This window comes from Gopherus flavomarginatus, chromosome 5 (assembly GCF_025201925.1).
Source record: "Gopherus flavomarginatus isolate rGopFla2 chromosome 5, rGopFla2.mat.asm, whole genome shotgun sequence".
NCBI lineage: Eukaryota > Metazoa > Chordata > Testudines > Testudinidae > Gopherus > Gopherus flavomarginatus.
This window is the reverse complement of record NC_066621.1, coordinates 39,786,520-39,803,720: the sequence shown is the minus strand read 5'-3', so window position 1 is coordinate 39,803,720 and position 17,201 is coordinate 39,786,520. Positions and strand designations below refer to the sequence as shown.

The following is a 17,201-nucleotide window of genomic DNA, read 5'->3' as shown; positions in this document are numbered from 1 at the left end:
ATAGCCTTTCTGAAAAATGTTCCTGTTACTGAAATGTAAAGGTCCGGGACTTGAACCTCTATACATACCATTTTCTGAACATTATGCAGTAACCCAGATCTCAGCTTCCCATGCTATGTTTGGCTCTGCTGCGTTATCTTCAGTTTTGGACTTGACTCCAAAGCTCCCTCCTCCTTAGTGTGAACTGCTCAATAGTCATCCAGAATGGAGCATCCATAGTGGTACTACTCGAAGAAGGAGAGGTTACTCCCCCTGTGCAGTATCTGCAGTTCTTCAAAATGTGTGTCCTTATGGGTGCTCCACTACCCTCCCTCTCTCCTTCCCCTCTGCTCTGGAGTTCTCGGCTATAGAACTTCATGGCAGAGAAGGAACTGAAGGTGGATTTACTACAGCGATGGAAGAACTCCTTCTGTTGCTGTATAAAGTCATGTCTACACTACCATTTATGCCAGCAAAGCTTATGTCACTCAGGGGTGTGAAGAAAAACACCCCTCCTGGGTGATATAAGTTTCATCGGTGTGCACGCACTATGTCGGTGGGAGATCCTCTCTCGCCAACATAGGTACTGCCACTCGTTGAGGTGGTTTTATTATGTCGATGAGAGAACTCTCTCTTGTCAGCATAGGGCAGCTACACAAGCAATCTTACAGCAGCACAGCTGCATCAGTACAGCTGTGCCACTGTAAACGCACTAGTGCAGACCCAGCATAAATGTCTCTGCTACAGCATTTCTAGAGTACTTATACCCACTGTCTACACTACAAAGTTTCACTGGCATAGTTATGTCAGCTGAGGCAGGGGGTGGGGGGAGAATCACACTCTTTGCCAAAGTAGCTATTCTGGCATTACCCCCAGTGTCGGTGCAACTCAGCAAAGCTAATATCTTCCAGGGGGGTGGTTTAGCTATGCCTGCAGAAAAACTCCTGCTTGTTTAAGCCATGTTTCTACCAGGGGGCTCAGCAATGCATGTGTGGTGTAGACAAGCCCTGATAATAGTATTTCACAATGCTCTAATAACACTTTCCTTCTGTAACCCTTCCTTGCATTAGGACCGGGGGGTAATCTGGGATATTGATTTCTTCTCTTTGTTATGGAGAGCACTGTTTGCCATTCTAACAGTGAGTGAGACAATAGGCAACTGTAGACATTAGGGAAGGACCAATGGAATTTTAAAACAAAGGGAATACAAATAAACCATCTCCCCTGTGGCTAGAGGTGGGAGCCATTTAAAAATAATAATTAAAGACCTCTTCCTGTTAAAGTGCCAAGTTTGAAAATGGACTAGGGACGTGGGACCTGCTCCCCCAAGGATAACTAATTGATGGTGAGACTAGTGGCCTTGAGGGAACAGAGCACATGTAAGGGAAGGGGCATGATGTGGGCAGCACCTGGGGTATTCAGCATCCAAAGGGCTCCCGAGAGGATGCGAGCCAATAGACTGCCAGAAGTGTGTATGGGAGGGGAATCGAAGAAGTCAGGTTGTTCTCATGTGGGGATGCTGGTCAAAGTAATTTTGAATTGTAATCCTATCCTCCATAGTGCTAGCAACCCTTCCCAGCTTGGTGTCCTCTGCACATTTTATAAGCAGACTCCACCCCATGATCCAGGTCTCCAAAGAAAATACTGAATCATACCCAGACCCAGGACAGACCCCTGGGGAGGGCACACTACAGCTATGCCCCAACTTTTACAGCAAACCATTGGTGATTACTCTGGAATACAGTCTTTCAACCAGTAGGACACCCATCTTTTGGTAACTCCCTCTAGGCTGCATTTCCCTAGTTTGCTTATGGGAATGTCATATGGGACTGTGTCAAAAACCTTACTAGAATCAAGCTGCAACATGTCGACACCTTCCCCCCATCCCCTAGGCCAGAACTCTGTCAAAGAAAGGACATTAGGCTGGTTTGGCATGATTTGTTTTGACAAATCCATGTTAGTTATTATTTATAACCCTATTGTCCTCTAGGTGCTTACAGATTTATTGCTTCATAATTTGTTCATCTCTGTTTTTACAGATAGTGCAGGACAGCCAAAACTTAAGGTTGTAGAATTCATTGCTGTTTTGTTTTTCATCCCAGTGGAAGGCTTTATTGACAAAACATGGGTAGTCAGGCTTTTTCTTAATCTAATTTGTTCTGGCATGGCATTTGACAGCTGAGATCATGCTGCCAAGAATGTTCTTTTCCCAGAACCTGAGTCAGAATCTGTGTTTATCCAGTTGCATCATCCCTTTTGGAGTTAACTACCAAATTACCAAGGGAGAGAGGTAAATGGCAAAGGAAGTTCTAATAGGGGTAGAACAGGGGAAAGTTTGGCAGGACCAGTGGGTTTTCAGGGCCCTGGGAGAGCTGAACTGAGAGGAATGCAGTAGCCAATTGGCTCTTGGGTGGGCAAGACTGGATGGGGTCACTTTCAATATGGCTAGTGCAGAGAGGGCAGCTAGCTCAGTACCAGCTCAGGAGTGTGACGGCAGCAGAAAGAAGAGTGAAGCTGCTCAGTGCTGAGGCAGCTGGGGATAGCTTCAGAGTCAAGGCCTCCTAAAGTGCCTTTGAGGGATACAGTGGAGGAGGCAGGCTCCTGCATCTCTTCACCAGGGAGGCGATAGGGCTCCGCACGGGCTGGGGGCACCCGCAGCAGGAGCAGTGGCTGGTGATTGACAGGAAGGTCTATGACATCAACCAGTTCAATTGGTGGCACCCAGGCAGCGCATGGCTTATCAGTCTCTATGCAGGGCAAGATGCCTCGGTAAGAGCCAGGAGGGGGAGTAGGGGACATGTAGCAGAAGGTATCAGTGTGCAGGGCAAGATGCCATGGTAAGAACTGAGAAGAAGGGAAGGATCATGTTGCTTGTCAACTACTATGTGGGACAGGATACCATTGTGAGGCCCAGGAGATTTGTCAAGGTGTGACCTGACCAACCAATCAAGGGCTGGAAAACTGGCTTAAAATGCCAGCTGGGATTTCTTGTGTCATGAATGAATCCAAGGGAAATACTACAGAGATGTTATGGTCAACTCTATGCCTTCCCCACCCCTTCCCCAGATCTTAGGAGGCTATTTGCAAGTGAATCAAGTGGAATAGGACAGAGCTGGACTGACTGGACTTGGATGACCCCTAATGATGTGTCACATGCCTAGGTACAATCTAGACTAGTGAAGGGTTGTGTCATTGCCTGCCCTGCAACCTTGGGTGCCTCACAATGCTTTGCTGTTGTAGCTCCCTACCTGGGCGGCTCACAGATAGCCTGCCATTGTGCAGGTCACACTGAAGTGTCTGTGTATAGCAGCAGTCCTGGTCCAGCAGCCTATCAGCAAGCACCAACCCCACTCTGGCTCCCACTAGCCTTGGTTACTACTTGCAGGGTGACAATAACACACTCCCAGTCCTGGATTTTCCCAAAACTGTGTTCTTTACTGTCCAGTCCTCTCCTGGGTAGTTTGGAGAACAGAGGTCCCTTGCCCCTGTAAGTGGGTCAATATTCAACTTTAACCGGAGTTACCAAACATTTTGGTTTAAAGACAACACTGGAAAACAAGTTTATTAACAATAGAAGATAGGATTTTAAGTGAGTACAAGTATAAAGTATTAAAGTCAGCAATGATTACGAGACAAATACAGATAAAACACTTTCTAATAGCTAAAACTTTACTTTGAACCAAATCTAGCTTGTTAAGTCCTTACCATGTGTTTCCAGCAACATGACTGACCAAATTCTCAGGTCGGGATTCTCCCCTCTCCCCAAAGTCAAAGGGCTGGTTCCCTTGTTGTGAAAGAGAGAGATGGAAAGAAAGATGACTTGGGGTGTTTTTGCCCATCATTTTTATAGTCGAGTCACCCTTTGAAGTGGATTCTTCTGATGATTATCCTTCAAAGCAAAGTTTATTCAAACAGTGAAGAAGGCACTGGTGGTGAAGGTGGCTCCATGCTCTTTCTTCTCACCTCTTCTGCTTGCTGAAATGCAGATTTCCCTGGTCTCCTGCCTTTGCTGTCATGAGGACTCTGTGTACTACGTATGTAAACTGAAGTACACACACACACACACGTTTCTTTGTTTAGGACAGACCTGTTTAACAACTTTTTCCCAGAGGCAGGGCTGTGTGATTTTGAACATATACTAATAACATCATAAGGGAGATTTCATAACTTTACATATAATATTGCTACATATATTTCACTATATTATTGACCAGCAGTTTTCAAATAATACCTCACAAGGCATATTTTGTACAAAGATTATTACAGAGTGGGTAGTTTGTGAATACACGATTGCTTCTGGTCACACTGTAGAATGCCTCATTGAGGCTACTGCAGCCAGCCATAATGTAGAGCAGCCTAAAGGAGGTCTAAATTATGTCTGGGACTGGCCTGGCCCTTAACAGTGCAGACGTGCAGGGGAATACAAGGACTTACAGCTCCCTTGTCCTCCACCCCAGCCCAAGCTGCCCTGAGAAGAGCTAAGAACATAAGAACAGCCATACTGGGTCAGACCAATGGTCCATAAAGCCCAGTATCCTGTCTTCCAACAGTGGCCAATGCCGTGTGCTTCAAAGGGAATGAACAGAACAGGGCAATTACTGAGTGGTCCATTCCCTGTCATCCCCTCCCAGCTTCTGGCAATCCAAGGCTATGAACGCTCAGGGCATGGGACTGTGTCCCTGACCAGCATGACTAATAGCCATTGAGGAACCTAAGCTCCGTGAATTTATCTAATTCTTTTTTTAACCAGTTATACTTTTGGCCTTCACAACAATCTCTGTCAACTAGCTGCACAGGTCGATTGTGTGTTGTGTCAAGAAATACTTCCTTCTTTTCATTTAAACCTGCTGCCTATTAATTTCATTGGGTGAACCTGGTTCTTGTGTTATGTGAAGGAGTAAATAACACGTCCTTATTCACTTTCTCCACACCAGTTGTGATTTTATAGACTTCTATCATATCCCCGCTTAGTCATCTCTTTTCCAAGCTGAACAGTCCCAGTCTTTTTAATCTCTCCTCATATGGAAGATGTTCCAAACCCTTCATCATTTATGCTGCCCTTCTCTGTACTTTTTCCAACTCTAATATATCTTTTTTGAGATGGGATGACCAGAACTGCACCCAGTATTCCAGGTGCAGGTGTACCATGGATTTATATAGAGGCGATATGATATTTTCTGTCTTATTATCTATCCCTTTCCTAAGGTTCCTAACATTCCGTTAGCCTTTTTGGCTGCCGCTGCACATAGCATAAATGTTTTCAGCTGTGGCACAGCTGTGGTCACAGTTTTTAGGGATTAAGAATAGAGGTGGGTGGGAAACTATTTTTCAACCTTCTGATATGAACCGGGCCACACCTGGCTGTTTGGGGAGGCACAGCCTCCGCTAACTGGCCCTCCATACAATTTTGGAAACCTGATGTGGCCCTCAGGCCAAAAAGTTTGCCCACCCCTGAGCTAGGCAGATAGGTTGATACTGGGGGAGGGGTTCACTTGTGAGGTGCGGAGCTTCCTCATAATTGCACACCTCTCTCACACTTCCAAAAGGGGCTCCATTGTGGCCAGATGTTGGGCAGCAGAGCACACAAACATACACGCCTTTTAGACTTCCTCAGGAAAGAATTTGAAAGGACCCATTCCCTTAAGCCTCCTGTGAGCATGTTATTCAGTATGTGTCACTCAATAGGTTGTTTCTGAGAAAACACTAATTTGCAGAGGTGTGAACTGTGGTAAACAGAAATGCTAAAACTTTTGTACTGCAATCTATTTCAAAATATTTCTAAATTGGTCATTGGTACTCTTGTATAGCTGAACTCAGGGGCAGTTCAGTGACATACATTTTATGGGAGTTGAAGCTATAGTTTTTTTCCATGGCTCTGTGCAAAGAAGGTATAACAATTTAAAATTGTTAAAAGAAGCTTTTTCCCCCCCTTTTAAATGGGAGGAAGGCTGCATCTCGGGAACCACTTGCACAAATGACATCAAATTTGCACCACAAAAAATATATGATGTTCAAGACCATCTTGACATGCACATGGAATTTAGAGCACTTTGAAACTTAAAAGCAGATCCTCCTTGACTAAATGACCCTACTATACATAATAATCTGTGTGAAATACCAGTTTTCAAAACAGTCTCCCCATACATGTGGATTTTAGATTAGTAGCCAATTTTTTAAAGTAAACACAAAGCTCTATACAACCTTAACTGTAGAAGTCACTACTGCTCTACCATAATACTGCCTGCCCTCAGCAAGATTTCCAAAAGGAAGGTGGAGTACCTGCAGTGCAGGGAGAGCTCTTTCCCAGTGCTGGCGCCGCGACCACACTCGCACTTCCAAGTGCTGCCGCGGGAGCGCTCCCGCGGCAGCGCTTTGGAGTTTCGAGTGTAGCCAAGCCCTTTGTTTCTTCCTGAATTTCCTTCAAGTTCTGAGCTAGAGGCTGCTGGCTGGTTCACCCTCTAGTACATTGGAACATCCTTCATGCCCTTTCTCACTGCATCATTGCTGCTAACAGCAGCTCAGGTAAACTGCCCAAACCACTGTTGTGAGGGACACATATTATATAGTCCTACTGTAGTCACTTCCTCAGCTGCTGACTCTGCTATGGCCCTTTGCCCTGTTTCATAAGGTGAGCTTCTCCAATGGAGTGTCTGCAGTGTCCAGCAATGATGGTTTATTGGATGGTTCAGGCAAAGTTGTTCAGAACAACTAAAAATACTGTAGTACTGCTGGGAACAGAGAGCTCACAGCTTTTTTAATCTGCAGGAGGAACTGTCTTGTAAAAGCTATGGATGTGGGAAACTCATACCTCTTAAGTTGCCACCCTGACTCAGAAAAAGGTTCTGAAGAGAAACAGTGGCTGTAGGGAGCTCAGACCAACTCCAGTCCCTATCTGTCTCAGAACGCACATACAAGAGAAGTACTGCATGAAGTGAACTCAGCCGTCTGTAATGTGCTTTTTGGGTGAGTGTAGCTAGAACTAGCAGCCCACATTTCTCCTATCTATAGTTTACTGGGTCCTCTCCTCTTCCCAGTCTTCTTCCCACACTGGACATGGCATTGCCTGTGTGTAATCTTTTGTGTCTGAACCTAGAGACACTTTACGGGTGGAACTGATTAGGTTCAAGTGTGTTACCTGAACTCCACCTAATCACAAGCTTTCCCCATCTGTACACATAGAGAACATACTTTTTCTCAACTGAGTTGAGCTGGTTGAGGTCATCCCTCGAATAACTCACTCAAGATTAAATGTGTTACTTTGCATCTACACTCAGAAAAAGGCTGCAGTTAAATTGAGGTTAGCTGACCAATGACAACCTCTTTTCACATGTAGAGAAGCCGTGTGTGTCAGCCAAGTCAGGTAGTGCTCTGTACCTTCACCAGATTGAGGTTAGGGTGCACTGAAAAGAGGAGTCCCCAGGAATTCATGTGTAGAGACAAATGTGTTACTGGTCCCTTTCACTGTGCTCTCCCCAATATGGGCTTGGGATGCACTGATAATAAGGTTGGGGTGTTCTTTAGGACTGAGTGTATAGTGGATACAAAAGATGTCACCCATAATAGCAAAGGGCACATTCATCAAGTTAGGTTGTTTAAATGATAGTTCTAGGGACATCTTTTACCCTGCACTGTGAGTGTGGAGGGTAGAAATTGATTCCTGGTGTAATCAGGAGGTATTGCCATCCTGTTGGAGCTGGGGTTAATTGACAGAGGCTGGTTTTATAGAGTTTAAAGCGAGAAGTGACCACCAGATCATCTAGAACTGATTGTGCAAAGACGACATAGCCCTGCCCTGGCCCTGTTACAGAAGTTCAAGGAACCCTGGCCCTATTTTATCAGTGATGCATTTTCTCTTCCAGTTCCAGGGCTGGTGGTTCCAGCATGATTTGGGGCACCTTTCAGTCTTCACCAAGTCCAAATGGAACCACTTGTGTCATGAGTTTGTGGTGTTCAATCTAAAAGTAAGTGCCTAAGGGTACCCTTTGGAACTTCAGCAGGGTAGGTTAAAAGAGTGAGCCCCTTCTGTTCAGAAAGTCTCTCATGGATAGTCTGCCCCATAAATGTAGCAGAGAGGAGAACATGACACAATTCTCAAGGAAAGGGTGAACAAATAATGATGAGGGCTCATGCAGGCTCCCACATGCCCCAGCCATGTGAGCTCATGGAAGAAAAACTGCTAGAAGGACCACTCAAAAACTCATCCAACAGGAGTAGAAGCAAGGCACCACAGCAGAGACCTTCAGATGCTCTTCCTTTATGTTTATTGGCTGTTCACTCCAGTTCCTGCCTTCAGAATCTCTTCACTTCAGTCTCACTCAGATGGCCCTCCCTGTTCCCCTTCTTCACTCCTTTTTTCTTTCCCTTTTTTTCTTTTATCCCCTTTCTTTCTAAGTCCCTTTTCACTTCCTTTGTGCACCTAATTCTCCCCAACAAAACCTCACTCAGAACTCATTTTTATTTATTTATTTTGTGGAACTAATACGTTTGCAGCCATTATATTATTCACTCTGCTTGTATATTAGATTTCTTACTCCCCCATCCCTACCCCTTTGTCTTGTCTATTTAAAATGTAAGCCTTTCAGTGTAGGGACTGTTTGTCCAGTGCTTAGCACAACAGGGCCCTGATCTCAGTTGGGGTTTCTAGGCACTACCAGAGTTCAAATGATAAAATAATAATAAATGATGCCATTTATATTTAGCAGCAGTGTGTTTTGATTCCTGCAGGGATTGTCATCCATGTGGCGGAATTGCCAACATAACCAGCATCACACCAAAACCAACTGCTTCCCGAAGGACGCTGATATTCTACTACATCCCTCCCCTTTTGCCTTGGGAAAGACACTCTCTGTGGAGGTGAGTGTGAGGGAATGGTTTTGAACAAACTTGGTTTCTGAAAGGATATAGTGCTAAAAGACCTAGCAGTCAGGAAGCTGTAGTGTATTGGAAGTAACTTGTCCAGTGTGTGTGTGATTTTGGAGCTTCTGAGTCACTGCAGGATTGCAGCCATTCTGGAAAAGGGCTGGTGCTGAGACATACTTGCTGCTTGGAACACTAGTGGTTCCCTGGAGAAACAAAGAGTTTCACCTTGTTTGTTCAGTGTGGGTGTATTAATCATTCAGCACGGGGAGTTTAGTTTGCAGGGGAAAGTGTCCAGTAGCTTAGTCAGGACTATGATTATTTTATATAACTTTATGTGATTCAGAAATTCAAAACTGTTCCATAAGAAATCAGTGTTCCCAAGAGCCTGGTTTGAGACAGTAATAGAAATATACCTAACATCCTAGAAATCCTTCTTCATCACTGGTGCATTAAAGGCCAGATTTTGGAAAGTGCTCAGTTTCTACTTAGGTACCAAAATAAGAGGCATCTCAATCAAACCAGCAGGAACCCAAGCCAACCTGATGAAACCCATAGCAGTACTCTCAGGTGTCACTCTATACCACTAACCTTCTGAACAACAAACCAAAAACCACACCCAAACCTGAATGATAGTTAGGGACTGGGAGAAAAAAAATCAGTAGGCAAACCGTAAGGAAGAACAGATTTTAAAAGAAATTAAGTAGCTAGGCTGGTGCAAGTATCAGAGGGGTAGCCGTGTTAGTCTGGATCTGTAAAAGCAGCAAAGAATCCTATGACACCTTATAGACTAACAGACGTTTTGGAGCATGAGCTTTCATGAGTGAATACCCACTTCATCAGATGCATGCATTCGTGATTTACTGGCATGCATCTGACGAAGTGGGTATTCACTCACGAAAGCTCATGCTCCAAAACGTCTGTTAGTCTATAAGGTGCCACAGGATTCTTTGCTGCTTTAGGCTGGTACAGATCCCCAAACAGAAATTTCACAGACGCGAACCACATTACTATTGTGAAATATGCAAATAACAGGCAGACTCTCACCAAATTCAGAATCAGGAATCACAAACTGAATAGTAAAGTGGGAGGAGCAAAGTAACGTGGAAACCCATGGAAACTGGACTGTCTAGCTAAGGTGACAGACTAAAACAAAGGTATTTTTACTCCAAAGAAAGTAAGACAGTTGCTTCCTCAAACTATCAGAGATGCTAAAATATATTTAAAGAAAAAGATTGGTGAGGAAAAAACTGTTCCTCACCCCTGGAGAAAGGAAAGCAGGAGCAGAGACAGCATCACATCATGAAGCAACCTGCCAGTAAATCACGAATGGGGAAACAACAAATGAGCACAGGGACCCCAAACTCACTATCACGCCTTAACCTGGTGAGAAGTTTTAGACCATATCTTTCTCTGAGAGAAATCAGAGCCTTCTAAATCCCTCTTACACGTTGGTAGCATCAGTTTCATTTGTCATGGCAATACAGTTTTTTATTTGATTGAGGAGTGGGAGAGTTAGGAGCTGTCTAAAAAGGTGCATCTCAAGGAGGAAATAGAAGTGGGGAAGTGCCTCTGTGGGTGTTTCTCAGGGAAGGATAGGAGATCTCTATAGCCCAGCTGACCTGTTGTGGTCTTCTCACCTTCACGGCTTGGGATGATGAAGAAGAAATTGATACCATCAGCACAAATACTTCATCAGTGAGTATTTCCTCTTTCCTGCACAATCATCAGGCCCTCACCTAGTGTGGTAGGGACACCTTCATTTGTTGTGTAGGCCTCACGTTCCAAGCCATGTGTCTGGAGGCAGGGTAGAGAACTCCAGTTGCCTCCCACTACCCCCAAGTCTCTTGGTTCCCTTCCACAACCTTTGGAGAGGCAGGAATTAACCTCAGATAAATGCTGGTTTCTGATATAATTACCAGTGCATTTATCTGGGCAGGGACAAAACCTGAACTAATAAAAGGGACCATTCAAGGTCCTTGCATGTAATTACAGGTACCACCTAGCATAGTACAATATACCAGGTCTCTAACGCTTAAAGATACAGAGCAATACTATCTAACCCAAGCTGCTTAGGCATAGTGTGAGCTTGGAGTCCTGAATCCCAGTTTCTGCTGCATCACCAGGCATCCACCCTTGTGATGCTATGTTGGTCATGGTTCCACTGCAGGGTCTGGCTCACTCTTCTAGCCCAGCTGAAATTGGGGTGTGGCCTCCCCCTGAGCAAATTTCCTAGCTCTGGGTTCAAGCTGCATTTGAGCCTGCTGCCTTCAGCAGCAATAAATGCTCACTGCCCAAGTCTATGGCTCTCTCCCAGCCCTGTTTCCATGCCAGGCAGTTAGACCAGAGCCAACCAGGTGGTTGACAATGAATCCCTTGTCCCTCTTTGGGAAGGGCTGAGTTCCCTCTCTGGAATGGCATTCCCTTCCCCCAGTGAGAGGCAGGATGGCAGCAAGAAGTCAGTGGTGAGGTTTCCTCACAGCCTTTCAACCAAACAAGCCAGTTCCCGTAAGGGTGGCCTTCAACACAGCTGGCATGTGCATGTGGAATGAGCGAGTTCACACCTAGCAATTGCCACAGCCTCCCAGTTTAATTCCTCCAAGAAAGCAGACAGAGAGGACTTTTCCTCCTAGCCTGGTGGGATATTTAAATACATGAGGAAGAAGATTGTACTGCTGCATAGGATGTACCACATCTACAGGAGCTTCAGATGGGATGTGTGATTTTGCACTCCATATGCTTTATGAAAATATGCTTATGAATTTGAATATGATGTAACTGGAATATGCTTTATGCAAAAGGTTTCTTGTAAGGTGTCATTACAAAGCTTATAATCTACTGAGTGTGTTCATCGTAATTGTTTGCATGTATTATTTCTATGTCTGAAGTTAGGATAATAAGATATAAACTTGTATCACTGATGTAAACATATTAAGTGGAAGCCATTAAGGGTGCTTCAGAATCAATGAACTGTAAATGGCTCAGTTTACTTGAAAACCTTTCTGTATACGTGTGGGCCAGGCCAGGAAGAATGGAGGGTGGGGTCTGACAGGACATGTGATCATGTCACCTGATACTAGAATCCATCTTAATCCCTGTACTTTTCCATTCAGGGAGGGGTGGGGGCCAAGCACAGACAAAGGACTCCCCACCTTGTGCAAAAGCTATGTATAGGGGGTGGAGCAGGACAAAAGGGCTTCCAGTCATGTGAAAACCCCTAGTTACCTCCTGAGATGGCTGCTCGAATTAACAAGGACTGTACCGGGGAAAGGATTGGGCCCAGACTAGGAAGGAGTCTAGTCTGTGAAATAAGCTTAATGGAACATCTCTGAGAGTGAGATATTACCTAATCAGTTTCTTAATGTATTAGGCTTCGACTTGCATGTTTTTGCTTTATTTTGCTTAGTAACTTATTTTGTTCTGTCTGTTATTACTTGAAACCACTTAAATCCTACTTTTTATACTTAATAAAATCACTTTTGTTTATTAATGAACCCAGAGTAAGTGATTAATACCTGGGGGAGCAAACAGCTGTGAATATCCCTCTATCAGTGTTATAGGGGACAGACAATGAATGAATTTACCCTGTATAAGCGTTATACAGAGTAAAACGAATTTATTTGGGGTTTGGATCCCATTGGGAGCTGGGTGTCTGGGTGCTGGAGTCAGGTAACCTGCAGAGCTGTTTTCACTTAAAGCCTGCAGCTTTGGGGGCATGGCCCAGAACCTGGATCTGTGTTGAAGCAGGTTAGCATGTCTGGCTCAACAAGGCAGGGTTCTGGGAGTCCCAAGCTGGCAGGAAAAACAGGCTCAGAGGTAATTTCAGCACATCAAGTGATAGTCACAAGGGAGTCTCTGTTACTGAACCCATCACAGGATGTATCTGAAGAAATATGAGCTCGTGCTAAAAGGGCAGAGTCAATATGCTACAAGTACAACAGATGGTGGGGCGAAAGCTGACTGAGAAAAAATGGTGATGGCGTGCCCATGAGATTTGCCAAAATGAGACACCTCTCAAAGTAAATTATGCAGACATTCAAAATATGATCATGTGTGCTGTTGGCTCAACTAGTTTCCTTGAGTTTGGCTCCTTCTCATTGGGGCTTCAATATACCCACAGGCCCTGCAGGGCTCCTTGGTCTTGGCTTCTTCTTGAACAAGGGGGAAAAAGGTGAGATTCCCAAATGCTACCCCACTTGTGGCACCAAAATATAACATCACTCACAGTAAATTATGTCGCTCTGTGACCCTGCCTCTCTTTTCTGACATGAGGAATGTAATAGTTACTGGCCATCTGAGCTGACCCTCAATGAGATGAATGAGGCAGATTGTATATTTCAAAATTATTGCTCCAAGCTCTCTGCTGACTCCGCTCTATGCCAGTTAACCTCCAAAAAGTGAACTGAGTGTTTCTTCACAGCCACAGCAGTTAGATACATGCCTGAGAGAGAAAGATAGCTAGCTAGCTTCAATTCCGGAGAACAAGACAATAGTTTTAGAGAAGTGCCAGTATAGGATATGGGTGCCTATCAGCTGTTTCCAACCTCAGAGTGAAAGGACAGCAAGGGTGAGATGATGATGATGATGATGAGAGAAAAGGGGAAGATGAAGTAGGGAGGAAGCTCCCCTATGAGCATGGCTTGGTGTCAAGTAACAGATAGCATCCCCCATTCATTGCAGTATCGAATCATATAAACGTAGGGCTGGAAGGAACCTCAAGAAGTCATCAAATCCAGCCCCCCTGCACTGAAGCAGGGCCAAGTTAAACCTAGACCATCCTGAACATATCTGAACACCTACTGAGTTTGTATGAATTGAGCCTCACAACACCCCTTCAAGACAGAGAAGTATTATTTATTTCCATTTTACAGATGGGGAATTGAAGCATAGAGAAACTAAATGACTTGCCCAAGAAGTTTGTGGCAGAACCAGAAAGTAAACCCAGATCTCCTGGGTTCCAGTCTAGTACCTTAACCTCAAGACCTTCCTACAGTTACACTGATTCATCCTTTGTTTTTGGTTTTGTGAGTGACTTTGTGATTGGATAATGCCATTAATACTTTGTGTTCTCCTGGGTCATTCTTCAGTCATAATCATGCTTCTGCTTCCATTCTTCACATTGTATTCACTGTATTTTGCAATTCAATGCAAACTGTGGGTGGTAAGTGTATCCAGCCCTTCACAAAAGCCTTTGCTAATGAGCAGTTGCAGTCCCCTGTCCTTGCTCCTTCCCCTCCCCCAACTAGCGCCTCCTGCATGCTGCTGAACAGCTCATCGCGGTGGCCAGGAGATGTTGGAAAGGAGGGAGAGGCGGTGATCATTCCAGCAGGTGGGAAGCTCTGTGGGGGCAGAGGAAGGAACTGATCAGCAGGGCTGTCAGTGGGTGATGAGCTTAAACCAGCAACTCCCAGTAAAAGGCCCTTGTGCCTGCCAAACCCAGTAGCCATATAGTTAAATGTCTCCTGTATAGTCCAGTTAGTGAATGGTCAGTAGAAGGTCCACACAACACAAGTGAGGACAACAAAGGGAAAACACTATATCAGGTAGTTGATCTTAGTAATTTAGAGCTGGAAGGAGCCTCAAGAGGTCATGAGATCCAGGCCCCTGCACTGAGGCAGGACCAAGTAAACCTAGCCCATCCCTGACAGGTGTTTGTCCAACCTGTTCTTAAAAACCACTGGTGATGGGAATTCCACAACCTTCCTTGGAAGCCTATTGCAGAAATTAACTATGCTGATAGAAAGTTTTCCCTAATAGCTAACCTAAATCTCCCTTACTGCAGATAAGAACATAAGAACAGCCATACTGGGTCAGACCAAAGGTCCATTTATTATCCCAGTATCCTGTCTTCTGACAGTGGCAAGTGGCATAGTAAAGATGCATGATGAGAAAGAGGAAAGCAGGCTGGAGAAACATAAATGGAGGACAGGGATGTAGGAGGGAAGGGAATGAATGACTCAACAGATAAGAAATGCCCTATTTCCTTTGGGTCATAGTCAAAGCTCCATGTATTCTCTGGCATGTTAGACCTAGGGCCTTGTCTACACTACAGAGTTTTGGTGGGAAAAGCTGCCTTTTGCTGACAAAACCGGAGGAGTACACACTGCAAAGCTACTTTGGGGGGCAAAAGTCTGCTCTTTTACTGACAAAATAAAACCACCTTGCTGAGAGGCATAAAGACTTCTGCAGCAAAGTTCAAGCAACAAAGCATCAGTATAGACACTGCTGTTTGTTTCATCGACAGAACTGGCTTCTGCCAGCATCCCGCAATGCCTGCCCTGACTGCTCTGCTCACTGTTTTGATCTCTGCTGTCCAGCAGGCATGCACCCCTCCCCTTTCAAAGCTCCAGGAAGTATCTGACAGCTGAGTGTGTTGCTCCCTTTGGCGAACAAAGAGCAAATCATTGGAATGCTCCTGTTCTGCCCTGCACTAGACACACAGCAGCAGACAGCCTGCTGCTGTGGGTGGGGTGGGGCGGGGGGAGACTGCTGTGGTGCTTTGACATTGCTCAGCATGGAGAGCTCACAGAGCTGCTCAGGGTGCTACTCCTGGCAGCTGAGGAGGCTGTGGGAAAACTCAGAGGGAATCACAGAACCATAGGCAGGCAGAGCGTGCTGCTTTGGGAGACACTGCTGTGCCAAGCAGAACCAGAGGCAGAGGTGGGGAGAGGAGTCCCCCTCCACTTGCCTCAGGATAGGTTGGTCAGCTTGCTGTCTTCCCCCCCTCAACATACACCCCACTCCATTCTCCCCCCCCCCAGATGCTTCAGTAGAAAAAGGGGCTGACAATCTACTAGGATGCCCATGGAATGATGGGATTGAGAAACCTGCAGCATGTGACTCTGTGGCTTCCCCATGAGGCATTGCAAACCCTTCTCAAAGCACCCTGCAGCCAGTTGCATAGTGGGATATCTACCACAGAGCACTGCTCTCTGTGTCGATGCAAGAACTGCTACTCTGGATGCACTTTGCCAACACAAGGATCATAGTGTGGACATGCAACAGCAATTTTAATTAAAGCGGCATAATGTTTGCCGACAAAACTTTGTAGTGTCGACAAGGCCTTAAATTCAGTACCAAGGCTCCATGCTGAGACATTGATGGGGATAAGTATCACGTTCCCACTTTGTTCTACAAGAAATCATAGAAGATTAGGGTTGGAAGAGACCTCAGGAGGTCATCTAGTCCAACCCCCTTCTCAAATCAAAACCAACACCAACTAAATCATCCCAGCCAGGGCTTTGTCAAGCAGGGCCTCTAAAACCTCTAAGGATGGATATTCCACCACCTCCCTAGGTAACCCATTCCAGTGCTTCACCACTATCCTAGTGAAATAGATTTTCCTAATATCCAACCTAGACTTCCCCCACTGAAACTTGAGATCATTCCTCCTCATTCTGTTATCTACCACCACTGACTACAGTTGAGCTCCATCCTCTTTGGAACCCCCCTGTGATGGGTTGGATCACAGAACCCCCCCTTGGGAACTGCCACCTGATGTGCCAAGACCACTTCTGCCCCTGCTTTCCCTGCCCTGTTTGCTTAGGACTTCAGTGCCCTGCCTGGTTTGAGCCAGACTCTCAAGCCTGCTGCAAACACAGACCCAGGTCTGAACCATGTCCCCTAACAGCTGTAGGCTTACCTGAAAGCAGCTAACAGAAGTGTCCTTTTCTTTAACACTCAGATGCCCAACTCCCAGTGGGGTCTAAACCCAAATAAAGCTGTTTTACCTAGTATAAAGCTTATACAGGGTAAACTTATAATTTTTTTTTAATGGAGATATACTGATCTCATAGAACTGGAAAGGATCTTGAAAGTTCATCAAGTCTAGTCCCCTGCCTTTGCAGCAGGACCAAGTACAGATTTTTTTCCCCAGTTCCCTAAATGGCCCCCTCAAAGGTTGAACTCACAACACTGAGTTTAGCAGGCTAATGCTCAAACCACTGAACCAGGGGTTGGCAACCTTTCAGCAGTGGTATGCCAAGTCTTCGTGTATACACTCTAAGTTAAGGCTTCGGGTGCCAGTAATACATTTGAACGTTTTTTAGAAGGTCTTTCTATAAGTCTATACTGTATAACCAAACTACAGTTATATATAAAGTAAACAAGGTTTTCAAAACGTTTCAGAAGCTTTATTTAAAATTCAATTAAAATGCAGATCTTATTAGTTTAGTGTGATCCTTGCCCTTGCTTTTCCTTGCTGAGTTTTCCAATGTCTGGTGGCACCTATTTAGATACTTTAAGCTGCACACAGGCTTCTGAGTTATAAGCTGATAACCAGCTGGCAGGAGGTCAGCGGCTGGAACCCCAGATCGGCAGCTGAGGTGAGTGGAGCTGGCGGTGGTAGGGCTGAGCAGGGCCAGAAG

General features: G+C 45.2%; 1 protein-coding gene across 11 annotated transcripts in view; it reads left to right on the top strand.

Moving 5' to 3' along the window:
- The window catches only part of LOC127051048 (acyl-CoA (8-3)-desaturase-like), a 161,534-nt gene that overhangs the window by 128,593 nt on the left and 15,740 nt on the right, over positions 1 to 17,201 (top strand). For 4 of the 11 annotated variants that reach the window (XM_050952904.1, XM_050952906.1, XM_050952895.1 and 1 more), the window contains 2 exons: positions 7,839 to 7,940; positions 8,704 to 12,329. In XM_050952904.1, coding sequence (XP_050808861.1) covers positions 7,839 to 7,938 — 100 coding nt within the window. In that variant the 3' untranslated portion in view covers positions 7,939 to 7,940; positions 8,704 to 12,329. The other 7 variants (XR_007774380.1, XR_007774382.1, XR_007774381.1 and 4 more) reach the window with 6 other exon arrangements.